The following is a 24,329-nucleotide window of genomic DNA, read 5'->3' on the forward strand; positions in this document are numbered from 1 at the left end:
CTGCCTTCTCCACATCCTCGGGCTTCATCGCAGGGAACAGCAGCACCTCCTGTAAAATGCACACACACACACACACGCACGCACACAAACAAAATCGCACAGCAAAAAACAAACGTGAGGACAACGCACGTGAAGGCGCGTGTCGATTGTATTGAGGAAGTTGCATGAAAACCACAACGCCGCTTGAAAGGAGGGCGGAGGGAATGACAGGCGCACAGCATGGAGAGCCTCGCGGCGCAGCAGTGGCATTGCTGACCTTGATGTTGTTGCTGTCGGTGAGGAACATGGTCATGCGGTCGATGCCCATGCCCCAGCCCGCGGTCGGTGGCAGGCCGTGCTCCAGCGCCTTGACAAACGCCTCGTCAATCGCCTGCGCCTCATCGTCGCCCATCGCCTTGTCCTGGACACATGTACACGTGGTGTGCGGTGTGAGCAAGTGTGTGTGTGTGTGTGTGTGTGTGTGTGTGTGTGTGTGTGTGTGTGTGTGTGTGTGTGTGTGTGTGCGTGCGTGTGTGTGCGTGCAAGGTTTTGTGTGGTGGGTATTGCAATACTCTCGTGTGTGGTGTGCGCGGATGCATGAACGCAGGAGAATTGGGGCAAGCCCTTTTCCCCCGTCCCCGCTCCCTCCACTTTAACTCTTGCATTCCAGGGCCCCAAATAGCCCAACCAACCAACCAACCAACCTTGGCCTGTTGCTCGAAGCGCTCGCGCTGCACCTGAGGATCGTTCAACTCAGTGTATGCGTTGCACACCTCCTTGGTGCTCACAAACAGCTCAAAGCGCTCCGTGAGGCCAGGCACAGAGCGGTGCCTGCATGTGCGTGCACGCGTGTTCGGTGTTGGTGGTGAGAGGAAGGGATAGGGCATGGCCAGCAAGAGCGAGCACACACGCAAGTGCAAGGCACACACACACACACACACACACACACAATCGCACACACGCACACACGCACACACGCACACACATATAGACACACACACGGGCAAGCCCAAACGCACACAATCGCAACCACATGAGACGGCATGGGTTGGGGACGTACCACTTGGCCAGAGGGCTCATGACTTGGGGATGGTCGATGATGAAGGTCGGGTTGACTGCCTTGGACTCGAGGTACTCGCCAACGAGCTGACAACACATCATCACGGGCGAGCAATATGAAGTGAACCCAAGAAAACACGGTGGACGTGCAGAGGCGCCGACTAGAATCCAGCCACGCAAACCATGCAGCAGACATACAAAAATCATACAGTAAGATACAGCCCGCACGCAGCCAACCAACCACACTGAATGCATTTTGAAGGGCGCACCTTGTCTGTGAGGCGAGCGGTGGTGCGTGGGGCGGGACAGTCAACGCCAAGCTCCGTACACAGATCATCCAGCCACTTGCGAGTCTCTGTCGTTGTGAAACATTGCGGAAGTGAGAAAGCGAGAGAAAGGTTGGCATGGGAAGCAGTTGGAGATAAGGAAATAGAGACTGTGTGCGTGGAGTGTGTGTGTGTGCGTTGCATGTGTGTGTGTGTATGCGTGTGTGTGTATGCGTGTGTGTGTATGCGTGTGTGTGTGTGTGTTGTGTGTGTGTGTGAGTTACAACCATACACAGTAGGGTTGACTGTGGAAGCAAGCGTACCCTCGGTGTGGAAGGTGCGGGGCTCTGGGAACTTGCGGCCCGTGGCCTCCTCGAGACCTGTGAGTTGCAATGAGCGGCACGGCACATGTTAAAATCAAGGAAAAGTAGAAGGGTAACGCGGGCATCGTCAAACACACACACACACACACACACACACACAATCACACACACACACACACACACACACACACACAAACAAGCAAGCAGAGTGGGACGCACCCTGGACAAGGGAGACGCGACGGAAGGGCGGGGTGAAGTCAATCTCCTGGGCCTCGCCATCGGGGCCGTCAGGGTGGTACGTCACCTTGTATGTGCCCTTGATCGACTTGACCATGCCTGCGATGAGCTCCTCCGTCATCACCATGAGGTCGTTGAAGTCGGCGTACGCCATGTAAAACTCGCACGACGTGAATTCCGGGTTGTGGGTCATGTCAATCTGCTCGTTGCGGAACTGGCGGCCGAGCTCGTACACGCGGTCAAACCCGCCAACGACGAGCATCTGCACCCAGCAGCAGCGGCAGCAATGGGAACAGCAATGGGAACAGGGATAACACCAACAGGAGCAATGGGAAAGGAAAGGAAAGTTTAGCACCAGCAGTGGTTGTGTTGATGATGGCAGTCAGATGGACGTACGCAAGCAAAGCAGGAACAAACAATGGGAGACCATACGAGAGGCGAGTGTGGGAATGGGAACACTCACGCTCCAACAACAACAACAACAACAACAACAACAACTTAAACAACAACAACAACAACAACAACAACAACAACAACTTAAACAACAACTTAAACAACAACAACTTAAACAACAACAACAACAACAACAACAACAACAACAACTTAAACAACAACAACTTAAACAACAACAACTTAAACAACAACAACTTAAACAACAACAACAACAACATACACACACACAAAGCGCAAGAGTCGAACGGCCCACGCAGCAGGCGGACCTTGAGGTACAGCTCTGGTGCGACGCGGAGGAAGAGGTCGAGGTTGAGGTCGTTGTGGTGGGTGATGAAGGGCTTGGCGGTGGCGCCACCAGCGACCATGTTCATCATGGGCGTCTCCACCTCGAGGAAGCCGTTCATGTCCAGGAAGCGGCGCACGTACGAGATGATGTTGGCGCGCACAACAAAGTTGTTGCGCACAGAGCGGTTGGTGATGAGGTCGAGGTAGCGCTGGCGGTAGCGCGTCTCCTTGTTGGTGATGCCAAAGTGCTGGTGCGGCAGCATGTGCAGGCACGGTGCCAGCAGCTGCACCTCCTTGGGCACAATGCTCAGCTCGCCACGCTTGGTCCGCGCTGTGTATACGTGTGGGGGGGGGTGTGCGTGGGGGGTGAGTGGGGGTGTGTGTGAAACAGAGAAAGAGAGAGAAGAGAGTAAGAGAGAGGGAGCGTGTGATCCGTGTGGTCGTTTGTGCCCGGGGGGAAAGGCACCACAACACCCAGTATTGCGCGCAGACACAAAAGCAACAACAACAACAATCCTAAAAACGACCTCAAACCCCATAACCATTCAAGCCATTCTTCCCCCCGCCCCCGAACAACCCGCACCCCACACCAACAACGCACTTGGGAAGCCAACGATGCCGATGACGTCGCCGCGACGCAGGAGACCGTGGATGGTCTCAAAGTCTGGCGTGGCGTCGTGGCGGCTGATCTCAGCCATGACCTGCAGCTTGGTGCCCTCGCCATGGATGTCGTAGAAGACGAGGCGCTTGCCAGAGGCGCGCTTCAGCTGGATGCGGCCAGCCACGCTCACCGTCTCAGAGGCAAACTGCTCCTTCTCCAGGGCCTCATACTGTACAACGTGCAACAACAGTTTGGGTGCCGGGTGAGTGAAGGCGCGATAATGACTGAAACATACAGTGGCATGTACAGACAGATCGGCAAGCACGCGCTGGCTGAAGGGGAAAGCACTCAGGTTGGCTTGAGATGCAAAGATGCAGCGCCAAAGGCGTTACCTTGCGGTGGAACTCCGTGAGGGAGATGCTGACATGGAACTTGTGTGGGTACGGCTGCACGGGACCGTCAGTCTTGAGGCCTTGCACGAGCTGTCTCAAAGGTAACAACGTTCATATTGGAGGGCGGGTGGGCGTTTGTTTTGATAGAGAGGAGGGTTGAGTTGTTGAGTGGTTGAGTGGTTGAGGGTTTGGAATGCAAGGAAGGAAGGAAGGAGGATCGGGAGAACATGGCATGTTCTTGAAGCACGATGGCCTTTCACTGCTGCAAAGCACGAACCTCTCGAGTTACTACAGCAATGAAATGACCAAGGTGCATCCACACCCTCACACACACACACACACACACACACACACACACACACACACACACACACACACACACACACACACACACACACAAGCACACAAACAAACACACACACCTTGGTGCGCATCTCGTAGTACTGGTCCGGGCTGAGCTGGTCCTCCTTGGCGGCCTTGGCCTTGGCGCCCTCCTTGGGCTGCTGCTGCGCGGCCTTGGCAGCCTTGGCGGCCTTCTGCTCGGCCTTGCGGGCAGCCTTCTGGCGGCGCTTCAGCTCGTTCTTGCTGAGGCCTTCGGGGTTGACGTTATCAGCCTGCAGAAACAAGTGGACACACACAACAACAGACACATGTATGTACCGCCGTGTGGGCGTGTGGGTGTCAGGGGATGAGTACGAGTGACAGTAGAACAAGGGCAAAACAGACACGCGCGTTGAACGCACACAAGCACGCACGAATGCAAGTCGCAAAGCACCCTCACAACCTAGCAGACGAACCATGGTGAAGGGAGCTGTGGTGGGAGATGTAAGGTTGAGGTGGACTGGAAATGAAGAAGATGACACAAGATCAACAACAGAGGCACGCGAAAGGCGAGAGTGCACGTGTGTATCTTTGTTGTGGTGCGTGTGGAAAAGGCGCAGAGTTACGAGTCGGGAAATCTTGTTGAAGTTTTCATACAATGATCACAACTTGTGGTGTATAATTGATGCTGTCGTGATCTGTTGTCTGAACTCGACGCGGATGACAATGTGTGCGGCTTGGATGCGACACTCGTTCCAGCATGTGGGCAAGACAGCAACCCACTGGTTTCCAGGCCACATGGCAGCAGGTTCGTCAGCGTGTGTGTATGTGCGTCTGTGTGTGTGTGTGTCTGTGTGTGTGTCTGTGTGTGTCTGTGTGTGTGTCTGTGTCTGTGTGTGTGTGTGTGCAAAGATGCGCTTGTTCCATGATCAACCTCTGCCCCTCTTCCCTCCTCCCCTAACACACATACACAGGTCTACGGGCGATGCAGAAGAATTTAAGACGGTGCGACTGTGTTCTTGAGGTCCACGATGCCCGTGTTCCATTCATTGGACGCAATCCCCAGTTCAAGTACCTTGCTGGGACGCCGCGCATTCTCCTCTTGAATAAGGCAGATCTCGCGCCAACACCACAACCAGAGGTCAGGCTTAGACTTCACTGTACGACCTCCAATCCTCGGTGCTTTTTGTGTGTGTGTGTGTGTGCGTGACTCTGTTTGTGACTGTGTGTGTTTGTGGCTGTGGCTGTAACTGTCTCCGTGTGTGTGTGCGTGTGTGTGTGTGTTTGTGGCTGTGTACTTGTGTACTTGTGAACACATGCGTGTGAGTGTGTGTGTGTGTGTGTTTGTGGCTTGTACTTGTGAACACATGCGTGTGTGTGTGTGTGTGTCTGCGTCTGCGTGTTTGTGAACGCGTGTGTCTGTGTTCGTTCCTTACACGCCCACCATTCAAACACATACCAGGAGAAAGAAGCTATCATGCACGAGTGTCTTCCAAATGGAGAGCTGGTCTACTCGGATGTCTTGTACATATCCTGTGGGAAAAAACAAGCGGACGTCAGACAGGTGTGCATGTGTGCGGATGCGCGCTGCCTCTTGTGCGCGCTTCCTCTTGTGTGCGCTTGTCTTGTGTATGCGTGTCCAGCTTTCACGCTTTTGTGTGGAGCTTCTGTCATTTGTGTATGCGCAAGCGTACATCACTTGAACCCCGCCTAACCCTTCCCTTCCCCGTGCTCATGATGCAGGTGATGCCAGCTGTGTTGAAGAGCATCGGCAAAGACGTGCTCGACTCGGTGAGCTTAGCTTTTGCTTGTGCGCACACATACACACACACACGCAACACACACAACACACATGCAATACACACATACAACACACAAATTAAGCACAAACCCTCCCCCCCCCCCGCACACGCACAAAACTTTGCATGACGACCCTTTCTGCGTGGCAGCAGCTGCATTGGTCACGGGCAATTCATATGCGTTGTGCTTTGCGTTTGCTGATGTTGCCACAGCGCCAGCACCTGCGGCTACTGATTGCCGGAATGCCAAACGTTGGCAAGTCATCTCTCGTCAACACACTCCGCTCTGTCCTCGCAAACAAGCGTACGCGAAGGCACAACACACCAACCTTGACCACGCACACGTAACAGTTTATGCAAACTTACAACGTTCTCCCACGCCAAATTCGATACACTCGTGTGTGCTGATTTGCTTGCACTCCTGCTGACACACACACTCACACTCACACTCACACTCACACTCACACGCACTCTCTCTCACTCACACACAACACCCTGCATCCCGACCATGTTGTTGGTTGCGTGGCTGCTCTGTCGTTCGCTGCTTCGTTCCACAGGCAAGTGTGCACGCACAGGCGACCGCCCCGGCGTTACACGCACTGTTCAGCAAGACGTCAAGATCCACGATGATCCCCCCGTGTACATCTTGGACACTCCAGGTGTGTGTGTGTGTGTGTGTATGTGTGTGTGTGTTTGTCCTTGTTTGCGCTTCTTGTGCTTCTTTGGTGGAGATCCATGTTTGCAGCGTAAGTCTGTTTAGATACAACTGCATGCCACCACCTCTTCGCCCACCATCTGCCTTGCGCTGACATTGCACCACTGATACAGGGGTGATGATCCCTGACCTGGACAACCAAGACCACGCCATGACACTGGCCATGCTGGGCACGCTACGGGACGAGCTGGTGGGCGAAGAACACGTCGCGGACTACCTTCTCTTCTCCCTCAACCAACTTGGCATCTTCAGGTCCGCAGACACTGCCCATACACTCTGTGTGCGAGCGTGTGTACATGTGTGCATTGCTGTGTGGGTGTGTTGTCCGTCCTCGTGTGTTGTGCTTGCGTCTGTGTGCATTGATGTGCGCTGCGTGGCCGGCCTCGTTCCATCCGCGCATGTTTCCGCCACCACCGCCGCTGCGTCTGTGTTCCACCTCATGCGAGTTGCCCACGTGCGCCGACAGCTATGTTGATCGCTACAGACTGGACGGTCCGAGCGACAACATCGACGTTGTCCTGGCCGCCGTGGCAAAACGCATCGGCGCGCTCCTCAAAGGTGAACATGTGCTGCCCGCACGAGTGCAATTGTGTACTCACACAACCATGCACACAGTTGTGCAAACGACCATGTGTGTGTGTGTGTTTGTTTGTGTGTTTGTTTGTGTGTTTGTTTGTGTGTTTGTTTGTGTGTTTGTTTGTGTGTGTGTGTGGAAACAATCACACACACGTATACACATGTACACGCACACATATGCACATACACACATACACACGCACACACTCAACCATGCATACGCACGCGCGCGCGCACGTACACAAGAATGCATGCATTCAAATCAACACTGGCAATACACCACACGCTCAACTCCTCCTCCTCCTCCTTCCTTCCTTTCAATGCACCCATGCACTGCGATGCACGTCCAAGCAGGCGGAGAGCACGATACGCTGCGTGCGGCCTGTGCGTTCTTGGATGACTTTCGGCGTGGTCGCCTCGGCCCTTTCCATCTTGGATTCAACCCGCCGCACATGACGCACGCAGAAACATTCACATGTGCTTCAACCAGCGTGGCAGCTGCAAGTAAGTCGCATCAACAACAACAACATCAGCAGCAGCAGCAGCAGCTGGACGCTGGGGATGATGGCATGGCTGCATTTGAGGCAGCACTGCACACCACAGCAACATCCTCCAAACCAACCAAGAAACGCCTGCAGCGTGAAGCAATCAAGCGCCACGACGCGCGCCGGCGCTCTCGCGGCCACGCTTAGGTGTCTGCCTTCGTGTGTGCGTGTGTGCGTGTGTGTGTGTGTGCGTGTGTTGTGTGTGTGTACGTGTGTGTCTGCATATTGTTGCCATCTCTTCGTCCGTCCGTTTGTCTATGTCTCAGTGTGTGTGTGTGTGTGTGTGTGTGTGTGTGTGTGTCGTTTGTTGCGGTACCTTCTTCCAACCTTTCGTCCGCCTCTCTTTCTCCATGCCTGTTTGTGTCTTCTCTCCATATGTCTTGTCTGCTGTAATTGACCTTGATTGCATGTTTCATGTCGCTTTGTCGAACTGATACTCCCGTCGATAAATATGTCTCAAGCTGGATCAAACAGCCAACAAACCAAGCTCGACTCGCACACATGCCAGCATGTTCGTTGTCCAGCTCACCGTTACCGCACCCCTTCTAAACGCAACCACAAATAGGCAAGGCAAGCAAGAGCACTATCCCTACATATTCACAAGCACCACAAGCACCACAACCACGCCACGTCCTCAGCAAGCAGCCACTGCAGCTGCCCTCGAGCACCTCGGTTCTCACGCTACCCTTCCTCTTCATCGCAACGACCTCATCATCGTCCACCTGTTCGTGTTGACCCACCGACACTCAGCTTCCCAGCCCGAGGCAACCAAGAGCAATCACGCCGCCGCCTTCTTGGAAGAAGCAGGCAGCAACGAGGACGCAACTGGCTGCGAAGGCGAGAAGGACGGCGCATGAGTGGACCGGGTGTGAGGGGGCGGTGATGGTGACGGTGACGGGCGCTGGATTGGCGGCAACTCGGTAGGCAATGGCGCGAGGGGCGACAGCAGGGGAGGCGACGACGATTCGCTCGCACGACGATGTCTGTTCCACACAAATGCATTGCGCATGTGGCGTTCCCGTCGAAGATTGGGCGCTTGCGGTTTGTAACGGGTGGTCCACGCTGCCGCTAACTGGCTGTCGCTGTTGAACTTTCGTGCGTGCTTGCGCGGTGGGAGCGTGGTGGCTCCTGGGTGTGCTGCCGCGACTTGCGCTGCCACCGCTGCCCCATCGCTTCTCGAGCCAGCAGTGGTGACAAAGCGTGATCGCAGAGGTGACACCAACACCTCGCCATTGTTGCCACCAGCACCCCTGCCGTTGCCTTTGCCGCTGCCAGAAACAAGCCATGGTGCTGATTGTGGTGCAGTTGCTGTTGCTGTTGCTGCTGGAGTTGGAGTTATTGTCGTTGCTAGTGCTGGAGTTGGAGTTGTCTTCGAGACTGGCGGTGACACCGCTGCCATGATGTCTTTGCTTGCCCAGAAATCAATGCGCTTGAAGGGGGTGTGGCTGTCCTTCGTGTTCTCGTGTGCCAGTGGCGTGATTGCTGTGGGCGTGGCGGAGCTCAGACTGAAACTGCTCTCATGGCTGCCGCTGCCGCCGTTGCTGCCTGTGCCGTTGCCATTGTTGTTGTGGTTGGTACTACTGCTACTGCTACTGCCAATATTGCTGTTGTTGATGTCAGTGTTGTGGTTGTCAACGCCACCGTCGCCAGGATGGCTGCTCTTGATACCCTCGCCGTTGTCGATTGCACCAGGCAAGGGCGTGTCAAGCACGAGCAAACCTGCTACAGCGCGTGCCGTGTCCTCGACCGCACCGCGCTTCTTGTTGCGTGGAGGGTCCTGATGCTGGTGTTGCTGTGAGCCGGTGCTTTCAGCTTGGCGGCTGCCTTCCATCGCGTGCTGGTTGGATGGGATGTGTCCTTCCAAGAGCTGCGACTGTGCGAGCTCAAGCGTGGGCGAGTATGTGTCGTGTTCCCTAACACCAGTTCCCTGCTGAAAAGCTAGCGATAATGCCCCATCGCCAGTGTCATCAGCATCATCGTCGTTGACAAGAACTCCCGTCCTGCGTTCGCTGCGCCCAGCGGCAACACCGTCTCTGGTCATGTTCTCACCCTGGTCCACGTCAACATCGATGTCGTCATCGTCATCATCATCGTCATCGTCGTCGTCATCGTCAGCAGCAGAGTCGTACACGCGACGCGGCGGCAGCGTGCTGGCGGTGCGGTCCTTGTCGTCACCGGATGGAGCGGTATTGTCGGAGCCAACGATGCTTGGGTTGGCAGCAAAGGTCACGCGAGACATTGACGTGTTTCGCCTGAGCGTCTTACTGCGAGCCGGAGCAAGAGCGCTTCGCTTTGGCTGTCGAGACATGCTGGAGTGTGGGCTGATCATGGAATATGCCCGACGCAGCGTCCTCCGCCCGCCGTGCTTGGGCAAGGGCTGCTCGCTGATGATGTCTGCACTCTCGCTGTCCAGCAACAACGGCTCAAGCAGCTTTTGTTCTGCAGCATGTCATGTGTCAATGTAAGAGAGCGCGAAAGTGGGGAAAAACAGAGCATGCGTGCGTTTGCATAGGTGAGAGCGTGAGCGTTTGAGAGCTTGGTATCGACATGCACAGACACACATAGGGGTTGACTGACAGATGCACAAACACAAACTCAGACACACAGACAACCAGACACACACACAGACACACAGACACCAACGCATCAAGCACAGTCAAATCCTATTTCAAGTGGGACATCACGTGAATCACATGTCACATGACGCATCAACTCATCGCACGTTTCTTGCGTTCGTCCAGGCAGCGCTTGACTTCCTGTGTGTACACGGTGTTGCTGATGTCTTCAGGAAACTCCGTGTCGTCCTTGCTGTTGATGTTTCCCGTGTTGTGAATAAAGCTGTGCGCCACGCGAATAAAGCCGCACACGTCTGCCTGCTGCTCTTCCCACAGGGCGAGGCGGGGCCATACGGAGATCTCATACAGGCTAACGTCGTCTTCCCCAACACCATCGAAGGGGTCATCCAGACCATCCTGGATGCTCTGTACGAATTGCATGCGTGGCGTGATGTGAGACGATACAATGGGTCGCAGAAGACAATGATGCGCGACTGGCAAGTCGAGACATGGGTGGCCTCACACGTACAAGAGAGGACGTGGTTGGAAGAAGGCAAATTTGCCCCTTCCACCGCAACCATCACAACGTGACAGTACACACACACAGATCGCCGACAATGAGATACCACAGCCTGTGTTGCATCCATTCAAAGCAAGGCCGCCTGTATCCTTGCAAATGCTTCAACCCACCTGAAGGGCGCCAAAGACAAGGGTGACGACAACGGCTGCTGCGTATCCGGCCCACAGCTGGCGCACCTCTGCGTCCTGGCGGATGATGGTGACGTAGTACGGGGCAAACATGATTGGTTGCAGAAACACGAGAACGCGGAAGAAGTTGCGAATGGCCCTGTTAGAGTGTGTGTGAGTCAGTATGTGAGCATGTGAGTGTAAGTATGTGTGAGTGAGCGAGTGTGTGGGTATGTGAGTATGTACGTGTGTGTGTGTGTGCGTGAGTGAGTGAGTGAGTGTGTGTGTGTGTGTGTGAGCGTGAGTACGTGTGTGAGTGTGTGAGCGTGAGTACGTGTGTGAGTGTGTGTGTGTGTGTGAGTGAGTGTGTGAGGGTCAGTGTGTGGCAAAAAACCACGGGAGAACACAGCCATGTGCGTGCGTGCTCTGAACTGGATTCGCAGATGGCGACACCTTGGCGTTTTGTATTCACGAAGATTGCGAAGTTGTTCGAAGGAACGCAGCATGGTGGCCTGTTCCTGCTGTAACCGGGAGGCGAGCGGGCCCGCGCCCGGCACGTTGGAATATAGCACCGCCGTCGATGCCTGGGACAACAACGCAAAGATCCGATACACCTGTCATCATACCCATCACGCGATGAGCGTTAATGAGGTGGTGTGGTGAGGGTGAATTGGGTGGAGGGAAGGTCCGCGGGTAGGTGGTGTGTTGTTGTGCGTCGTCGTGAGGTGAGACGTCGTGCGAGCAGGTCGTGCGTATCGATGTTGCTGCGACAGCGGTAGCACAAGCACATGCTGTCCAACACACCAACCCTGAATTCCCAGGTGCAAGTGTATCCAATCTCATCTCCTTCTTGTGCTCGGCACACCTTTTTCAGCTGTTGTTCTCGCTCCTCACGTTCGCCCACAACATATTGGAGGAAACAGAAGAAGACGTTGCGCACACCACGCTCCACTTCCTTTGCATGTTGATCAGGCAAGTTGGAGTGGCGACACATCTCACGATGGCCCCAGTACTGAAGGTGCGAGAGAGAAAGAGTGAAAGCGAGGGGGAGGGAGAGAGAGTGCATGTGTGCGTGCGTGCGTATGTGCGTGTGTGTGTGTGTGTTTGTGCGTGCGCGCGTGTGTGTGTGTGTGCGTTTGCGTTGTGTGCATGTGTGTGTTTGCGTGTGTGTTTGCACAAGAGGACTTTGGTGGTGAACAGTTGGGGTTAACTGAAAGATGAGGACACCAAGAGCAGAGGTATCAGTAGGATCGTTTGTCAGACAAACGCGACGCACCAGCGAAGCAGAAGCAGCTTTCAGCATTGACAGCTCATGTAGCACAGTCTCTCGTCGCTGTAAGGAATCGCGCGTGCGTGTGTGTAAGTGGTTGGCAATGGTCAAAATGGATGAGAGCGATACACTCGCACTTGCGTGTCGTGGTGCGTTGCAAGATGTGCACATCTACTCCACACCATCAGCGCTACTTTGGTTCGTTCACAATGTCAAAGAAGCTGTCACAAACATCCAACGCAAACACACACACTCTCTTTCAAAGGCCCGCAAAACAGCATCCGACACACACGCACATACATCACACGCTCACACGCTCACACGCACACACACACACACATGAACAACGTACATGCGACGGACACGCACACTCACATACATCACACGCTCACACGCTCACACACCTGGTAGCCTGCGTTGATGGAAAAAGCCATGGGAAACACGAGGGGAAAGAGAAGCAGGGCGACGTTGCCATCCCAGTAGATGTTGTACCGATCGCAGAGGAAAACAGTGACAATGCACAAGATCAAACTGAACCAGACCAAGAGGTTGAGCTCCTTGAGGACAGAGAGGCAGTCCTGCGGGGTCACCAGATGGTTGGCGATGGTGGCCTTTGAGAAGACGCCATGCCTTTCCCCGGAGTAGTCGCTGCTGCGGCCTGCAAACGCGGACACGTCAATGGAGTCGTACAGGTGGAAGACAGACTTGCGCGGCAGGCCCGCGCCGCTTCCTCGGGGGGTTCTCTCTGGCAAGAGCTCTTCGTCCTGGTTGCTGGAGGTGCCACCGGAGTTGGCAGAGTTGATCCTCTGTTGCTGTTTCCGCATGCGGCGGCGCCGCTGCCGCTTGCTCTCGCCGCGCAAGTTGACAAACTGCACGTTCCTGGAAGGTGCGGTCACAAGATGCGGCTGCGGGCTGGTGGAGCGGCTGCTGGATTCGCTCAGGCAGCCCGTGTCGATGCTGTTGACGTCACTCTCATGTGGCGTGTTGTCGTGCTTCTCCTGGGTCAGCATTGTGGCCTGGTTGGGTGATGTTCAGGTCTCACGGGTAGGATCGTAGGTCGGATGATGCCCTCCTCGCAGCACACAAGGTACAGAAAGAGGCGCTGCTGTGTAGAGCAACGGGCCCGTACTGGCCTTAGCCTGCCGTCTCCAAAAGAGTCACGGCCTTACTAACGAAGCAAGCACGCAGTGAGCAGGTAGGCAGGTGATTGGGGCTGGAGCAGAGCCGTGAGGTTGATGCTGCGTGGCAATTGAGTCGCGAGGCAACGTTACTGGCGTGCGTGCGTGTCGTGGGATGTTTGTGTTTGTGACATGAGCCGAAGAACGGGCAGACCGCATGCGTGTGATGTGTGTGTGTGTGTATGAACCTGCTTTTAAATGCCTGCTGCGTCCCACCCGACACAGCCTGCACCGCCAACATGCCATTGGTGTTGGAGGACAGGTCGCTTGGGTCAAACGCTGAGGCAAAATACGCAACAATAAAATCAGCCCAAAGCCTTGGGTGATTCCGTGCTTCTTTAACGGCAAAGCAAAAAAAAAAAAAAAACGGAAAAGCCAAACTGGCAGCAGAGACCTTGCTGCACCATCCATCCAGAGCGAGCGAGGGATGTCTGGGATGGCTGAGCGGGTGCTGCGAGGTGCCGTGATTGGCGATCACGGGAGCGGCAGCAGCAGCGGGAGCGGCAGCAGTGGCAGTGATGACGTTGTTGTGGAGGAATGTGATCGACGTGCCCAGGCCACCATCTCCGTTTTCGTGTATGCCAACCACGGAGGTGCGTGCGATCGTGATTGTGAACGCGTGCGTGCGTGTGCATGTGTGTGCATGTGTGTGCATGTTTTCTGTGACATTGTTGGTGCTGGTGCTCGCTCTCTTTGCTGACGCTGCGCTCTCTTCGCTGACGCTGCTGATGTGGTATTTGTTTTGTTGTCATTGTGACTGCCTGTCAATGGCAGAGTTTGATCAAGAGCTTGCGGCGTTGCACCACAAGACGTTTCCAGCTTTGCGCTCTTACGCACAGGAGCTCGGCTTGAACCTTGAGGTGAGTGCTTGCGAGAGTGTGGGTGGGTGAGGGAGCAAGGGAGCGAGTGAGTGTGCGAGTGCTTGAAAGTGAGCGTGAGTGAGCAAGTTTGAACGTGTGCACGTGCAGGTGCCAATGTCTGTGTGGCCTCATGTGCTGCGTTTGATTTCATTGCTCTAGGTCCTGGACGCCAGCTTCTGTGCCGGCACGGGAGACTCGGCTGATCCAGAGTGGTTCCAGCTAGCGCAGCAGCACTTGCACGACTGCAAGCACACATCCAACGGGCCATACTTTGTTGGCTTGCTGGGCCAGCACCTGGGGAAGAAGCTCCTCCCAACGACGCTGTCAAAGACGTCATTCGAACACATTGTGCGTTGCCTATTGTTGTTGTGTGAGTTGTGTGTGTGTGTGTGCGTGTTGTATGCGTGCGTGCATGCGTATCTGTGTGCGAGTGTGTGCGCGCGTGCGTATTCGTGTGCGTGTGTTTGTTGTGTTGTTTTGTGCAGTGCTGCGAAACGTTTTGAGGGAGGGAGGGAGGGAGTTTGCTGCTGCAGTGCCACACGAGTTCTGGGGCCGCTCCAACACTCACCGAACCACTGCCTCGCCATGTTGGCCAGTGCCAAGAAGGCACAGACGACCAAGTGCTGCTGCTGCGGTCATGGTACAAACTTGACGAAAACGCCAACCCTCCAACATTCGCGCTGCAGGTGTGGGCTCATGTCGCGTGCATGCACTCACTCTGTGTGCGTGAGTTGTGTGTGCATATGAAGCTGTGTGTTGTCAACTTGCGTTGCGTGTTGTGTGTCCATGTGGCCAAGTGCATTGTCGCTTGGTCTCAACTTGCACCGCTGGCGTGACCTCGTCCTTGCCCTTGCAGTCTGTGCAGGAGAAGTTGTCGAAACTGTTCACCACCGGCACATCCAAGGGCGAGACCTCAGCCCGCACAGCAGGTGGCGTAAGAACGAGGGTGTGTGTGTGTGTGTGTGTGTGTGTGTGTGTGTGTGTGTGTGTGTGTGATCGAGTGAGTGAGAGTTTGAGAGTGTGAGAGCTTGAGAGAGAGTGTGTGTGCTTGTGGGTGTGAGGGTGTCAGTGCGTCAACATGACTGCAGGTGTGCGGTGGATGCAAGTGCGTGAGTGTATGCAAGACGAGTTTATTTTTTTTTTATCCCGTGGAAAGACTTGCTGCTCACGTGCACCGCACGCCAACCCGTGTATGCACACAACAGCGCTGGGGCAATGGATGCACATTGTTGATGAGCTCGGCTCGGTCATCGCACGTGCAAACGAAGCCCGAAGCGAAACAGTGGGCGCAGTGCACACGACGCTGCAAGCAGGTAGTGACGCACAGCACTGCATGGTCATCTCGTTATGTCATAGTGAGGGAACCCCTGATGTCCCCTGTGTTGAGCACTGGCATGTACACACACACACGCACACACACTCACACATACACTTGCTTTCGTATTGTGGCAGTGCTGAACGAGGCCGTGTTCATGGATGCGAGTCCGCGGGATTGCATCATTGCCTGCAGGCAATTCAAGAATCTCGACGATCATCTCGGAGGTGATGCGCATGCATGATCACACATGTGCGTCGTTGTGTATCGTTAACATTGCTCTCCCGTTCCTCACAATCACACCGATCACACACGATCACACACGATCACCCACCCACACACACACACACACACACAGATGCGGCCCTGCCCCAATATGTGCACGTGCGCGACGGCACTGTGGATTCGCAAGCGCTACAAGACCTCAGCACCATCACCACGAGGCTCAAAGGGGTAAGTGTGTAGTTGTGTTGGTGTGTGTGTGTGTGTGTGTGTATGTGTGTGTGTGTGTGTGTGTGTGTGTAGTCAGGATAGTCCTGTCGTGTTTTGCTGTCAGTGACATGTGCTTTGGCATGACAACTCGCACGCATCACGACTGCACTGCGTTGAAGCATGACGCAATGCAAAGCCAATCAATGACCAGAGCAATAGCCACCCTCACACATGCGTACCACCACAACCATCATCCTCGCCACCACCATCCTCGCCTCCATCGTGACGGCATCAGACACTGGACGAGGAGGATCTTGTCATCCGCACAATCGCGTGGAGCGATGGCTGTGGTGTCCAACCAAAGGTAACACGCCAGCATGCTGCGGAGCGTGTGGTGTGGGAGGTGTGCACATTGGTTGGCTGTGTTGCGTTCTGGCTTGCGGCGTTGGAGTTTCCAGTCAATATTGGTGCTCATGCATTTTGTTCTCCCTCGTGCGTGCGTGTGTGTGTGTGTCGGTGTGTCGGTGTGTCGGTGTGTGCATGCGCAGGACATTGACCACCGCAATTACATCAAGGCCACGCAGGCCGGCGTGGACGATTGCCTTCGCACAAAGATCGAACACGGTGCGCTCAGCGTTGTTGCACTTGCAGCGTTGTGCTGTTTTCATGTACACGTGTGCCTTTCCACACGGCTTGTTCACCCCACCACCCGACCATCTCATCACCCAATCACCCAATCACCCAATCACCCAATCACCCAATCACCCAATCGCCCAATCGCCCAATCGCCCTGCCACCGCTGCAACAGCGAGCCGCACGGTGCCGCCACGGGATGCGATCCTGGCGGAGGTCGTGTCCCACGCAAGGTTCACAGCGGCACAGCTGGCCCTTCCAAACTGCCACGCACACGTTCTTGACGAAGCCCATGATGCAATCAAGAGGTGTGGTCGATGCTTGATTGGGCGTTGTGTGTACATATGTTGCCTGTCGGGTATTCGCAGTCCGCTGTTGTCGCATTGCCTCCTCGCCAAGCACACACGCACATGCACACACACACACACACTCTCTCTCCACTGTGATTGCCATTCTTGACCCACACGCTCACTCCCACCGTCATCAACACGACCAGCAGCACGGGGGTTGTCTCTGTTGTGGCTGCGAGCGACCGTCCTGTTCTCGCTGCACGCATCGCCCACGCCGTCAAACGGCACACCCCATCCAAGGTTCCCAGCTGTGTGGCTTGTAGTGTGGCGTGTAGTGTGCGTGTGTGTACGCGCGCGCGCGCGCGTGTGTGTGTGTGTGTGATCACGTGTGTCGTGTGTGGGCGTGTGTGTGATCACGTGTGTCGTGTGTGTGCGTGTGTGTGATGACGTGTGTCGTGTGTGTGTGTGTGCACGAGCGTACGCTGTTGTGCGGAAGCTGCACTGGTTGCACGCCTGACACGAGCACGTGCTTGTGTTGCATGTGCGTTTGCTTGACAGGTCGTGTGCGTACGGTATTGCGGACTGACGGCGCAATCAAGCTCGCTGCACGGCATCCTCTTCTCCATCTGCCAGCAGGTGCGGAGGGCCTCACATGGTCTGTTACAGCTCACAGTACCATTCGTGGCACGTGAAGCAAGTACAGACAGGCACACTCACGTACAAGCACACACACACATGCACACACACACACACACACAAACACATGCACAAACACGCGGGCACACAAACACACACACACATACACACACACACACACACTCATACACGAACACCCATGCGACCGCTACCCTCTGTGCTTGTGTTTGGCAGGTTGGGCGGGTGCTCGGGCGCAACACGGATGCAATTCCGCACTTCACCCACCAGCTGCCGACGTTTCTGCACGCGCTGCTGAAGGAGGCGACTGCCACCTCTGTTGCGGTTGTGCTCGACGATATTGCAGCCATTGCCACCACGCCCGCTGATCGCAACACCATCAGGCACCTCTTGCACGTTGTGAGAGCGCATGTGATATGGGTTTGAGTCGTTTGGCCTCCCGTTGATGTGTTCGTGTTCTGTTGTTCGCATTGCTTTGTGGTTTTCCCTTTCTTCATTGTGAACTATCAATCGCCGCTCAAAGCCGTTTTTGCTCGCCAATACTGCTGGGAACCCTTCTCCTCCCCCTCCCCCTCACGCACGCACACACGCATACACACACACACACATGTACACACAGCTTGCGCCGGTTGCTGTCGTTGTTCTTGTGAGCGATGAGGAGGTGGCGTGGCTCAAGTCAATTCCCACCATCGTCGCCATCAAGGTCTCAGCCGTGAGCAAATGCACACATGTGCCTGAGGCAGCTACTTGTGTCATTGTGCTTGTTGTTGTTTGTTGTTTTTTCGGCTCACGTGCTGCTGCACCTGGCTCCAATTTGCCATGCCGCCTCCCTTGTCCATAGGCTGCTCCAATGCCGCGAAAAACCGCAGATGAAGTCATTGAGCAGCGAATCTCTGCTGCCCATCGCACGCTCAGCAGAACGCATCGACAGGTTGTTTGTTTGTTCGTTTGTTTGTTTGTTTGTTTGTTTGTTTGTTTGTTTGTTTGTTTGTTTGTTTGTTTGTTTGTTTTGCTTGTTTTTTTTTTTGTGTGCGTGTGTGTGAGTACGTTATTGTGTGCGTATGTGCGTGTGTGTGTGAGTGACCAGCTGTGTCTTGTCGTTCAATCCCATTTTGTCTCCCCTCCCCTCCTCTCCGTCGTCAGGCGATTTCGAACGGCCTCAACCGCTGCACGGCGCCGCTCTACGTTCGGCTCGCGGCAGAGATGGTGAACACGACACCACTTGTTGAGCGTGCCCCTTTCCCGTGGACGACACACATCATGACAACATGACATGACATGACGTTTGTTACACCCCTGTTGTTGCCAGCACACGTTGTCCCCAGCAGTTGCAAATATCAGTCATCACTCGCCGCCACAACGATGCTCCCTTGCCATGCCATGACGTCCGCGTGCATGCATGTACATGTATATGTGTATGCGTGGATGCGTGGATGTGTGTGCGTGTGCGTGCGTGTGTGTTTAGGCGGTGACGTGGAAGTCGACGGACTCGACCACGCTGGCAACGACGCCATCCCAGATGGTCAAGCAATTTCTCGAGCGCATTGAAAAGCAGTGCGGACAGGTGCGCGTCAAAGCCCACGTTCGCTCCATGCGCGAACACACGAGAAACACGCGTGATGTGATTTCGTGCACACCCAAACACACATACGTACACACGCAACACACACGCTCACACACAGACACACAAACGCACACACCCCACACACTCACGAACGCACACATACGAACACTCGCACCCAAATCATGGTCTATTTAGGTGGTGACGGCCGCCTGCTTCTCGTATGTGGCGCTTTCACGCTTCGGTTTGCTTCGACAAGAGCTGCTGGATGTACTGTCTCTCGACAATGAGGTGAGTTTGTTAACAACCACACATGCTCTGGCACGTGCGTATGTTTGTGTCGATGACCATTCCCACGTGCGCATGCACTCCTTCGGGATGTTGACCAATCGCTGATGCTTTGCGTGCATGCATGGCAGGCGCTGCGGTCGTGTGACGTTTCCACGATGCCTGCAGGCATTTCGCGCTTCCCCTTTCCTCGTCTGGCGCGGTGGCTGGCGGCTGCCTCACCACTTCTTGCTGTCGTTGACGCTGACGGCGGGCGTGCACTTCGCATCGCCACACCAGAGGTGCAGCCATTATCGTGCAATGTGCATTTCTGATGGTGCTGCTGCTGCTGCTGCTGCTGCTGCTGCTGCTGCTGATGATGATGATGATGATGATGATGATGATGATGATGATGATGATTGCCGGTGCTGGTGGTGTTGGTTGTGATCGTCCTTTAACTTGTGGTTCTTCCTGTATCCTGTGCTCCCAAACACACACTCTCACACTCTTTCTTACACACCCACTCACCCTTCCCCCCGCGATTCCCGTCTCCACGCCTCTGCGTGTGCGTGCGTGTACGTGTGTCAGGTTGCGGCCGCTATCACGAGCCGCTACCTGCGCCCTGCGCAGGCCGTCGCTGCCAGCCGCACTCTCCGCGACTACTGGGCATCGCGCTGGGCCGCACAGCCAAAGCCCACAGCTGACGGCACGCCAACCAACAGGCTCGTCCCGGAGCAGGTGTGCAATCGTTGCGCAACCTGCTGCTATCCTGTGTTTTATTATGTTGTAGTTGTTGTTGTTGTTGTTGTTGTTGTTGTTGTTGTTGTTGTTTGTTTGTTGTTTGTTTGTTTGTTGTTGCTGTTGTTGTTGTTGTTGTTGTTGTTGTTGTTGTTGTTGTTGTTGTTGTTGTTGTTGTTGTTGTTGTTGTTGTTGTTGTTGTTGTTGTTGTTGTTGTCGTCGTCGTCGTTTTTTCATCCTCTTGCCTTCTTTCTAGCCGTACTCTCCCATGAGCCCCACGCGTCTTCCTTGGTTGTATTCTGCCCTGCAACACGCACCGCATGTCGTGGAGCCATCCACTCGCATCACCTTGCATCACCACGCGTCACCTCGCATCACCACGCGTCATTGCTCACCATCGCCACGCATCGCCTGTGACTACGGTTGACAGCCGCTGGAGTTTGATGGGCCGCTCGCTCGTCCCAACATGCGCGCACTGCACGAACTCCCGCACGTGTTGAAGCAATGTGGCGACCTCGAATCTCTCGACCACCTCGTCTGCTTCAACTACAATGTCTGTTCTCGCTTGCTTGAATGGATTGTCTCATGCCGACGCTGCATTGCGTGTAGTTGCGTTGTGTGGCTGCTTTGTGTTGCGTGCGGTTTGTTGCTCATTGCGTCAAGAATGTTGCTGATGTGTGCGTGCGTGTGCGCGTGTGTGCCCGCATTGCAGTTCCTGCGTCAATTCCTGAAGCACACGACCGTTGAGGAAACTGTTGGCCTCTTTAACGTCCCCACCAGGTTCCGCTTTGGCTGACCAGTCGTTTACATCATCCCTGAATGGCACACACACACACACGCACGCACACACACGCACACACACTCACACACACTCGCATACACAGGCACACACACACGCACACGCACACGCACACTCACGCTCACGCACGCATTTGTTCGCGTTTGTGGACGTCAGCGGCGAAAGTGCTGGCGCTGCTGCATCATCGTCCTCATCATCGGCGGATGCGAAGAAACAGGCAGAGGCGCGTCAACTCGTCGCCCGCGCGCTTTCGCTCAGTGACCACGTTCTAGCAACGGAGCCAGACCAGCTCGCCTGCCAGGTGAGCGTGCACTTGCCTATGCGCGCACTGCGTGTTCACGGGATGATGAACTGTACCCATGCGCAAGCACACATGCACACACTCGTTTGTATGTGCGCGTGTGGAGGTGTGCACGAAGAGCAACATGTATGCATGCTGATGGCTCACACCCCTTCGATGCTTGCCTCTGCTTCTCGTTCAGCTGATTGGTCGTCTCCAGGCGGAGGCGCGACACCACGCAGACATCCAGGTGACCCCCGTGCAATTCAATGCCTCTTTGTCATGGACCAACGCATGCTTTGCAATGTTAAAGGTGTTTATCGATGTCCAATCAGCGCTCACACCGGCGCGCACCCGTTGGCGCGTATCTTGCCGTGCCAGGTGCTGTTGGAGCAAGCGAGCAAGAGTGCACAGGAGAGCCGCATTAACCGCTGCGTTCCGACTGTCACGTGCATGGCCACCCCTCACAACGCCCCAAAGGTGCGTACAAGTGTGTGTGTGTGTGCGTGTGTGTGTGCGTGCGTGCGTGCGTGCGTGCGTGCGTTCGTGCGTGGGGACACGCGTGTGTGAATACGCGCGTGTGTGAATATGTGTGCGAGGGTGTGTGTGGTATTTTTTATTGCTCTTGCCATATTGCAACACATGTATGCTCAACCCAGTCCATCCGTGTGTTTCATGTGGTGCCAATAGCTGCTGCTGTCTGCCCACGAACACATCAGCGGCATCGCGTGCCTCAAGTCATCCGCTGTTGTCGCTTCTGAGCGCGTCCAGGCAAGTTCATTCATGGAGAGAGACGGAGGAGGAATGGGTGAGGGGAACACACGCATTGGAAGGGGGCACACACACACATGCACCAAGGGAAGTTACATGAAGCCACGCGTGCAGGCGCAGCCATATGCACAAGTGCATGCACGTGCATCTGCATGCGATTGCTTGCTATTGACTCCCATTCATGTCCGCGCGCATCGTTCAGTTTGTGGCTGCTGACGGGACCAATGAGCCGGTGGTCGCGGTCGACGTCAGAGCACACGATGCGCTGGCCGTGTTTGCATCGCTCGATCGTGCTGCCGTGCTCTTCGCTGACAAATGCCTGGTACGCTCGCGTGATCATGCTGTTTGGGAGGGAGAGTGTGAATATGTTGCATGCGATATGTGATTTGTGCTGTGCGCTTTGTGCTTTGTGTGGTATGCGTGTGCTTTGTGATTTGTGCTGTGTGCTTTGTGTGTACATGTATGGTTTGAGCGTGCGTGTTTGCATGCACGTGTGTCCCTTGCTCACTCGGCCCGTACACCAAAGCTAGCACACGGCTCACACGACGTCACCACGTGCTTCCTGCTTACAATTGGTGCGCGACAGGTGCTTGATGCCGTGAACGGCGGTGTCGTGGCGACGATTGAGCACGGGGGATACGCGGGCTGCTTCACTGACGAGCACAACGGCGCCCTCGTGATTGTCAACGACGAGTCCATCACGCGCTTTGATGCAAAGGGCAAGCAGACAAAGTCGCTCAGTCTCACGGTGAGGCAGCATGGGAAATGGTGTGTGTGCGTGTGTGTGTGTGTGTGTGTGCGTGCGTGCGTGCGTGCGTGCGTGTGTGCGTGCGTGCGTGCGTGCGTGCGTGCGTGCGTGCGTGTGTCCTGTTGTGGATAGTGTCTTATCTTCAAAGTGTGCGCGCGTCTGTGCTGACGCTGTCCATGCCCACGCACCCGCTGTGCATCTCAACTCTCACAACGCAGGACCACGTCGAGAGCGTGTGCGCGTCAAGCGACCATGTGCTCGCGGTGACTGATGACACAGTGTTGCTGTGGCCCTCCAAGGACTCGACTGAACCAAAACGTGCTGAACTTCCAGCAGGTGCGGTTGATGGCGGTCGTGTGCACGTTCATGCAGACGTGTGGTTTGTGTTTTTTCGGAGTTGCCTACACTCGAGACACTTACACTCCCGACCTCTACAAAATGCACTCACACCGCTTCTGCCCAATCCGCACATGCACACAAGCAGGCACTGCTGTCCACTGCCTGTCCACCTCCCGCGTGTTCATGGTTGGTGAATCCTCATGATGTCTGTCGCCAATGTATCAGCCGTGTTTGTTGCATTGCTTGTTCGAAACACAACCCTGTTTTCATCAACTGCCCTCTCTGTGGTCCTCATCGCCACTGCCTGCTTGCAACACCACTCTCTCTCTCCCCCTGTCCCTCCCTGCCACCAGTTGAAGGAAACGCCATCATCACCATCGTTGCTGCAAGCTGTGATTCTCTCCGTTGCTGTTGGGGATGACGGTGATGCTGTTGCCTTGAAGGAAATGACTCTTCCTCTCACGCTCCCGCACGATGATTTTATCACGGCGTTCTCATCGTCATCAACAGCAGCTGTCATTGCTTCACACGTGAGGCCACCACTCGTGCTGGCATCGCCCGTGTGCTCACCGCTCACAACACGAATGACATTGCGTCAACTGCCATGTTTGTGCTGACTGTATGATGCACTCGCACACTCGCACGCACATTTGCACGCATGCACACGCACGATAGTACTCACACTCACATTCACACACACACATACGTGCTCGTTCAGAACACGGCTGTGCTTGTTCACCTTCCGTCATCTGGTGAAAGCGCTGACGCATTTGCTGTTCGTCGCGTTGTCCATGCGCCGATCCTCCCAGCAGAACGTGAGACAAGTGAATGCGTGCATGTACTCGTGTTCTTTGCATCAGTGGGTGTTTGCAACGCACGCGCACGTGTGGATGTGCACAGTTTTGCTCACGTCCAAGCTCACGTTCGAGCCTGCTTCATTCATGTGTTTGTTCTCTGTGCGCCAGTGGAGCAGGTTGCTGTCGACGATGAGGAGCGAATCATCGCCGCAACGGACGATGGCCACGTGCGTACAATTACAGTGAACGCCGTGATGGGGGTGCACACGGAGGACAATTTTGTGTGTGTGTGTGTGAGTGTGTGTGTGTGTGTGAAACGGTGTGTGCTCACTCATTTCCGCGTCGTCATTGCGCCTTTGTCATGCGAACTTGGCTTCGGTACTTACGTGTGTGCGCGTGTGTGTATGTGTGTGTGTGTATGTGTGTGTGCAGGTATACATGTACGACTCGGCCGTGCCTGCGGTCTCCACACTGCCAACAGCACTGGAGGCTCTCGCGTTCTCGGACAAATTGCACAACGGTGCGTTTGTTGCGCCTTGCACTCTCATGGCTGACGCATTCCTTGGCGCAAATCTCTCTCTCTCTCTGTCTCTCTCTCTCTCTC

At 55.1% G+C, this 24,329-nt stretch overlaps 4 protein-coding genes across 4 annotated transcripts in view; 2 read left to right on the plus strand and 2 right to left on the minus strand.

The window, feature by feature from the left end:
• The window catches only part of PTSG_01071 (lysyl-tRNA synthetase), a 6,451-nt gene extending 1,868 nt beyond the window's left edge, over nucleotides 1-4,583 (minus strand). Inside the window, exons 1-12 of the mRNA XM_004998489.1 lie at nucleotides 4,393-4,583; nucleotides 4,018-4,209; nucleotides 3,596-3,685; nucleotides 3,204-3,432; nucleotides 2,584-2,933; nucleotides 1,847-2,126; nucleotides 1,628-1,684; nucleotides 1,308-1,393; nucleotides 1,040-1,125; nucleotides 684-810; nucleotides 257-400; nucleotides 1-49 (exon numbers count right to left, since the gene is read on the minus strand). The exon at nucleotides 1-49 is cut by the window's left edge and continues 299 nt beyond it. Of these exons, the coding sequence (XP_004998546.1) occupies nucleotides 1-49; nucleotides 257-400; nucleotides 684-810; nucleotides 1,040-1,125; nucleotides 1,308-1,393; nucleotides 1,628-1,684; nucleotides 1,847-2,126; nucleotides 2,584-2,933; nucleotides 3,204-3,432; nucleotides 3,596-3,685; nucleotides 4,018-4,209; nucleotides 4,393-4,395 (1,693 nt within the window). The 5' untranslated portion in view covers nucleotides 4,396-4,583. The remainder of the gene's footprint in view (nucleotides 50-256; nucleotides 401-683; nucleotides 811-1,039; nucleotides 1,126-1,307; nucleotides 1,394-1,627; nucleotides 1,685-1,846; nucleotides 2,127-2,583; nucleotides 2,934-3,203; nucleotides 3,433-3,595; nucleotides 3,686-4,017; nucleotides 4,210-4,392) is intronic.
• Nucleotide 4,584: 1 nt separating this feature from the next.
• On the plus strand, nucleotides 4,585-8,017 carry PTSG_01072 (uncharacterized protein). The gene is made up of 9 exons (XM_004998490.1): nucleotides 4,585-4,724; nucleotides 4,891-5,057; nucleotides 5,379-5,480; nucleotides 5,660-5,707; nucleotides 5,929-6,019; nucleotides 6,273-6,374; nucleotides 6,544-6,682; nucleotides 6,897-6,988; nucleotides 7,361-8,017. Exons 1-9 carry the CDS (start codon nucleotides 4,637-4,639, stop codon nucleotides 7,696-7,698), a joined length of 1,167 nt encoding a protein of 388 aa, XP_004998547.1. The 5' UTR covers nucleotides 4,585-4,636; the 3' UTR covers nucleotides 7,699-8,017.
• PTSG_01073 (uncharacterized protein) lies at nucleotides 7,936-13,449 on the minus strand. The gene is made up of 7 exons (XM_004998491.1): nucleotides 12,468-13,449; nucleotides 12,070-12,126; nucleotides 11,659-11,805; nucleotides 11,247-11,407; nucleotides 10,797-10,953; nucleotides 10,274-10,532; nucleotides 7,936-9,990 (listed from the first exon to the last, which is right to left on the minus strand). Exons 1-7 carry the CDS (start codon nucleotides 13,071-13,073, stop codon nucleotides 8,330-8,332), a joined length of 3,048 nt encoding a protein of 1,015 aa, XP_004998548.1. The 5' UTR covers nucleotides 13,074-13,449; the 3' UTR covers nucleotides 7,936-8,329.
• A 138-nt stretch (nucleotides 13,450-13,587) lies between these two features.
• PTSG_11685 (uncharacterized protein) overlaps nucleotides 13,588-24,329 on the plus strand; it is a 13,987-nt gene continuing 3,245 nt past the window's right edge. Inside the window, exons 1-35 of the mRNA XM_004998492.1 lie at nucleotides 13,588-13,834; nucleotides 14,016-14,101; nucleotides 14,261-14,449; nucleotides 14,698-14,787; nucleotides 14,958-15,030; nucleotides 15,307-15,414; nucleotides 15,554-15,643; nucleotides 15,775-15,869; nucleotides 16,144-16,212; nucleotides 16,397-16,472; nucleotides 16,657-16,789; nucleotides 16,981-17,071; nucleotides 17,330-17,407; nucleotides 17,642-17,824; nucleotides 18,045-18,128; nucleotides 18,267-18,356; nucleotides 18,569-18,631; nucleotides 18,891-18,989; nucleotides 19,185-19,277; nucleotides 19,406-19,555; nucleotides 19,842-19,991; nucleotides 20,422-20,544; nucleotides 20,704-20,771; nucleotides 20,947-21,091; nucleotides 21,273-21,320; nucleotides 21,452-21,550; nucleotides 21,761-21,841; nucleotides 22,044-22,163; nucleotides 22,428-22,589; nucleotides 22,808-22,925; nucleotides 23,074-23,114; nucleotides 23,282-23,458; nucleotides 23,647-23,743; nucleotides 23,894-23,952; nucleotides 24,158-24,245. Coding sequence (XP_004998549.1) covers nucleotides 13,669-13,834; nucleotides 14,016-14,101; nucleotides 14,261-14,449; nucleotides 14,698-14,787; nucleotides 14,958-15,030; nucleotides 15,307-15,414; nucleotides 15,554-15,643; nucleotides 15,775-15,869; nucleotides 16,144-16,212; nucleotides 16,397-16,472; nucleotides 16,657-16,789; nucleotides 16,981-17,071; nucleotides 17,330-17,407; nucleotides 17,642-17,824; nucleotides 18,045-18,128; nucleotides 18,267-18,356; nucleotides 18,569-18,631; nucleotides 18,891-18,989; nucleotides 19,185-19,277; nucleotides 19,406-19,555; nucleotides 19,842-19,991; nucleotides 20,422-20,544; nucleotides 20,704-20,771; nucleotides 20,947-21,091; nucleotides 21,273-21,320; nucleotides 21,452-21,550; nucleotides 21,761-21,841; nucleotides 22,044-22,163; nucleotides 22,428-22,589; nucleotides 22,808-22,925; nucleotides 23,074-23,114; nucleotides 23,282-23,458; nucleotides 23,647-23,743; nucleotides 23,894-23,952; nucleotides 24,158-24,245 — 3,682 coding nt within the window. The 5' untranslated portion in view covers nucleotides 13,588-13,668. The remainder of the gene's footprint in view (nucleotides 13,835-14,015; nucleotides 14,102-14,260; nucleotides 14,450-14,697; nucleotides 14,788-14,957; nucleotides 15,031-15,306; nucleotides 15,415-15,553; nucleotides 15,644-15,774; nucleotides 15,870-16,143; nucleotides 16,213-16,396; nucleotides 16,473-16,656; nucleotides 16,790-16,980; nucleotides 17,072-17,329; nucleotides 17,408-17,641; nucleotides 17,825-18,044; nucleotides 18,129-18,266; nucleotides 18,357-18,568; nucleotides 18,632-18,890; nucleotides 18,990-19,184; nucleotides 19,278-19,405; nucleotides 19,556-19,841; nucleotides 19,992-20,421; nucleotides 20,545-20,703; nucleotides 20,772-20,946; nucleotides 21,092-21,272; nucleotides 21,321-21,451; nucleotides 21,551-21,760; nucleotides 21,842-22,043; nucleotides 22,164-22,427; nucleotides 22,590-22,807; nucleotides 22,926-23,073; nucleotides 23,115-23,281; nucleotides 23,459-23,646; nucleotides 23,744-23,893; nucleotides 23,953-24,157; nucleotides 24,246-24,329) is intronic.

Source organism: Salpingoeca rosetta (assembly GCF_000188695.1).
Source record: "Salpingoeca rosetta unplaced genomic scaffold supercont1.2, whole genome shotgun sequence".
NCBI lineage: Eukaryota > Choanoflagellata > Craspedida > Salpingoecidae > Salpingoeca > Salpingoeca rosetta.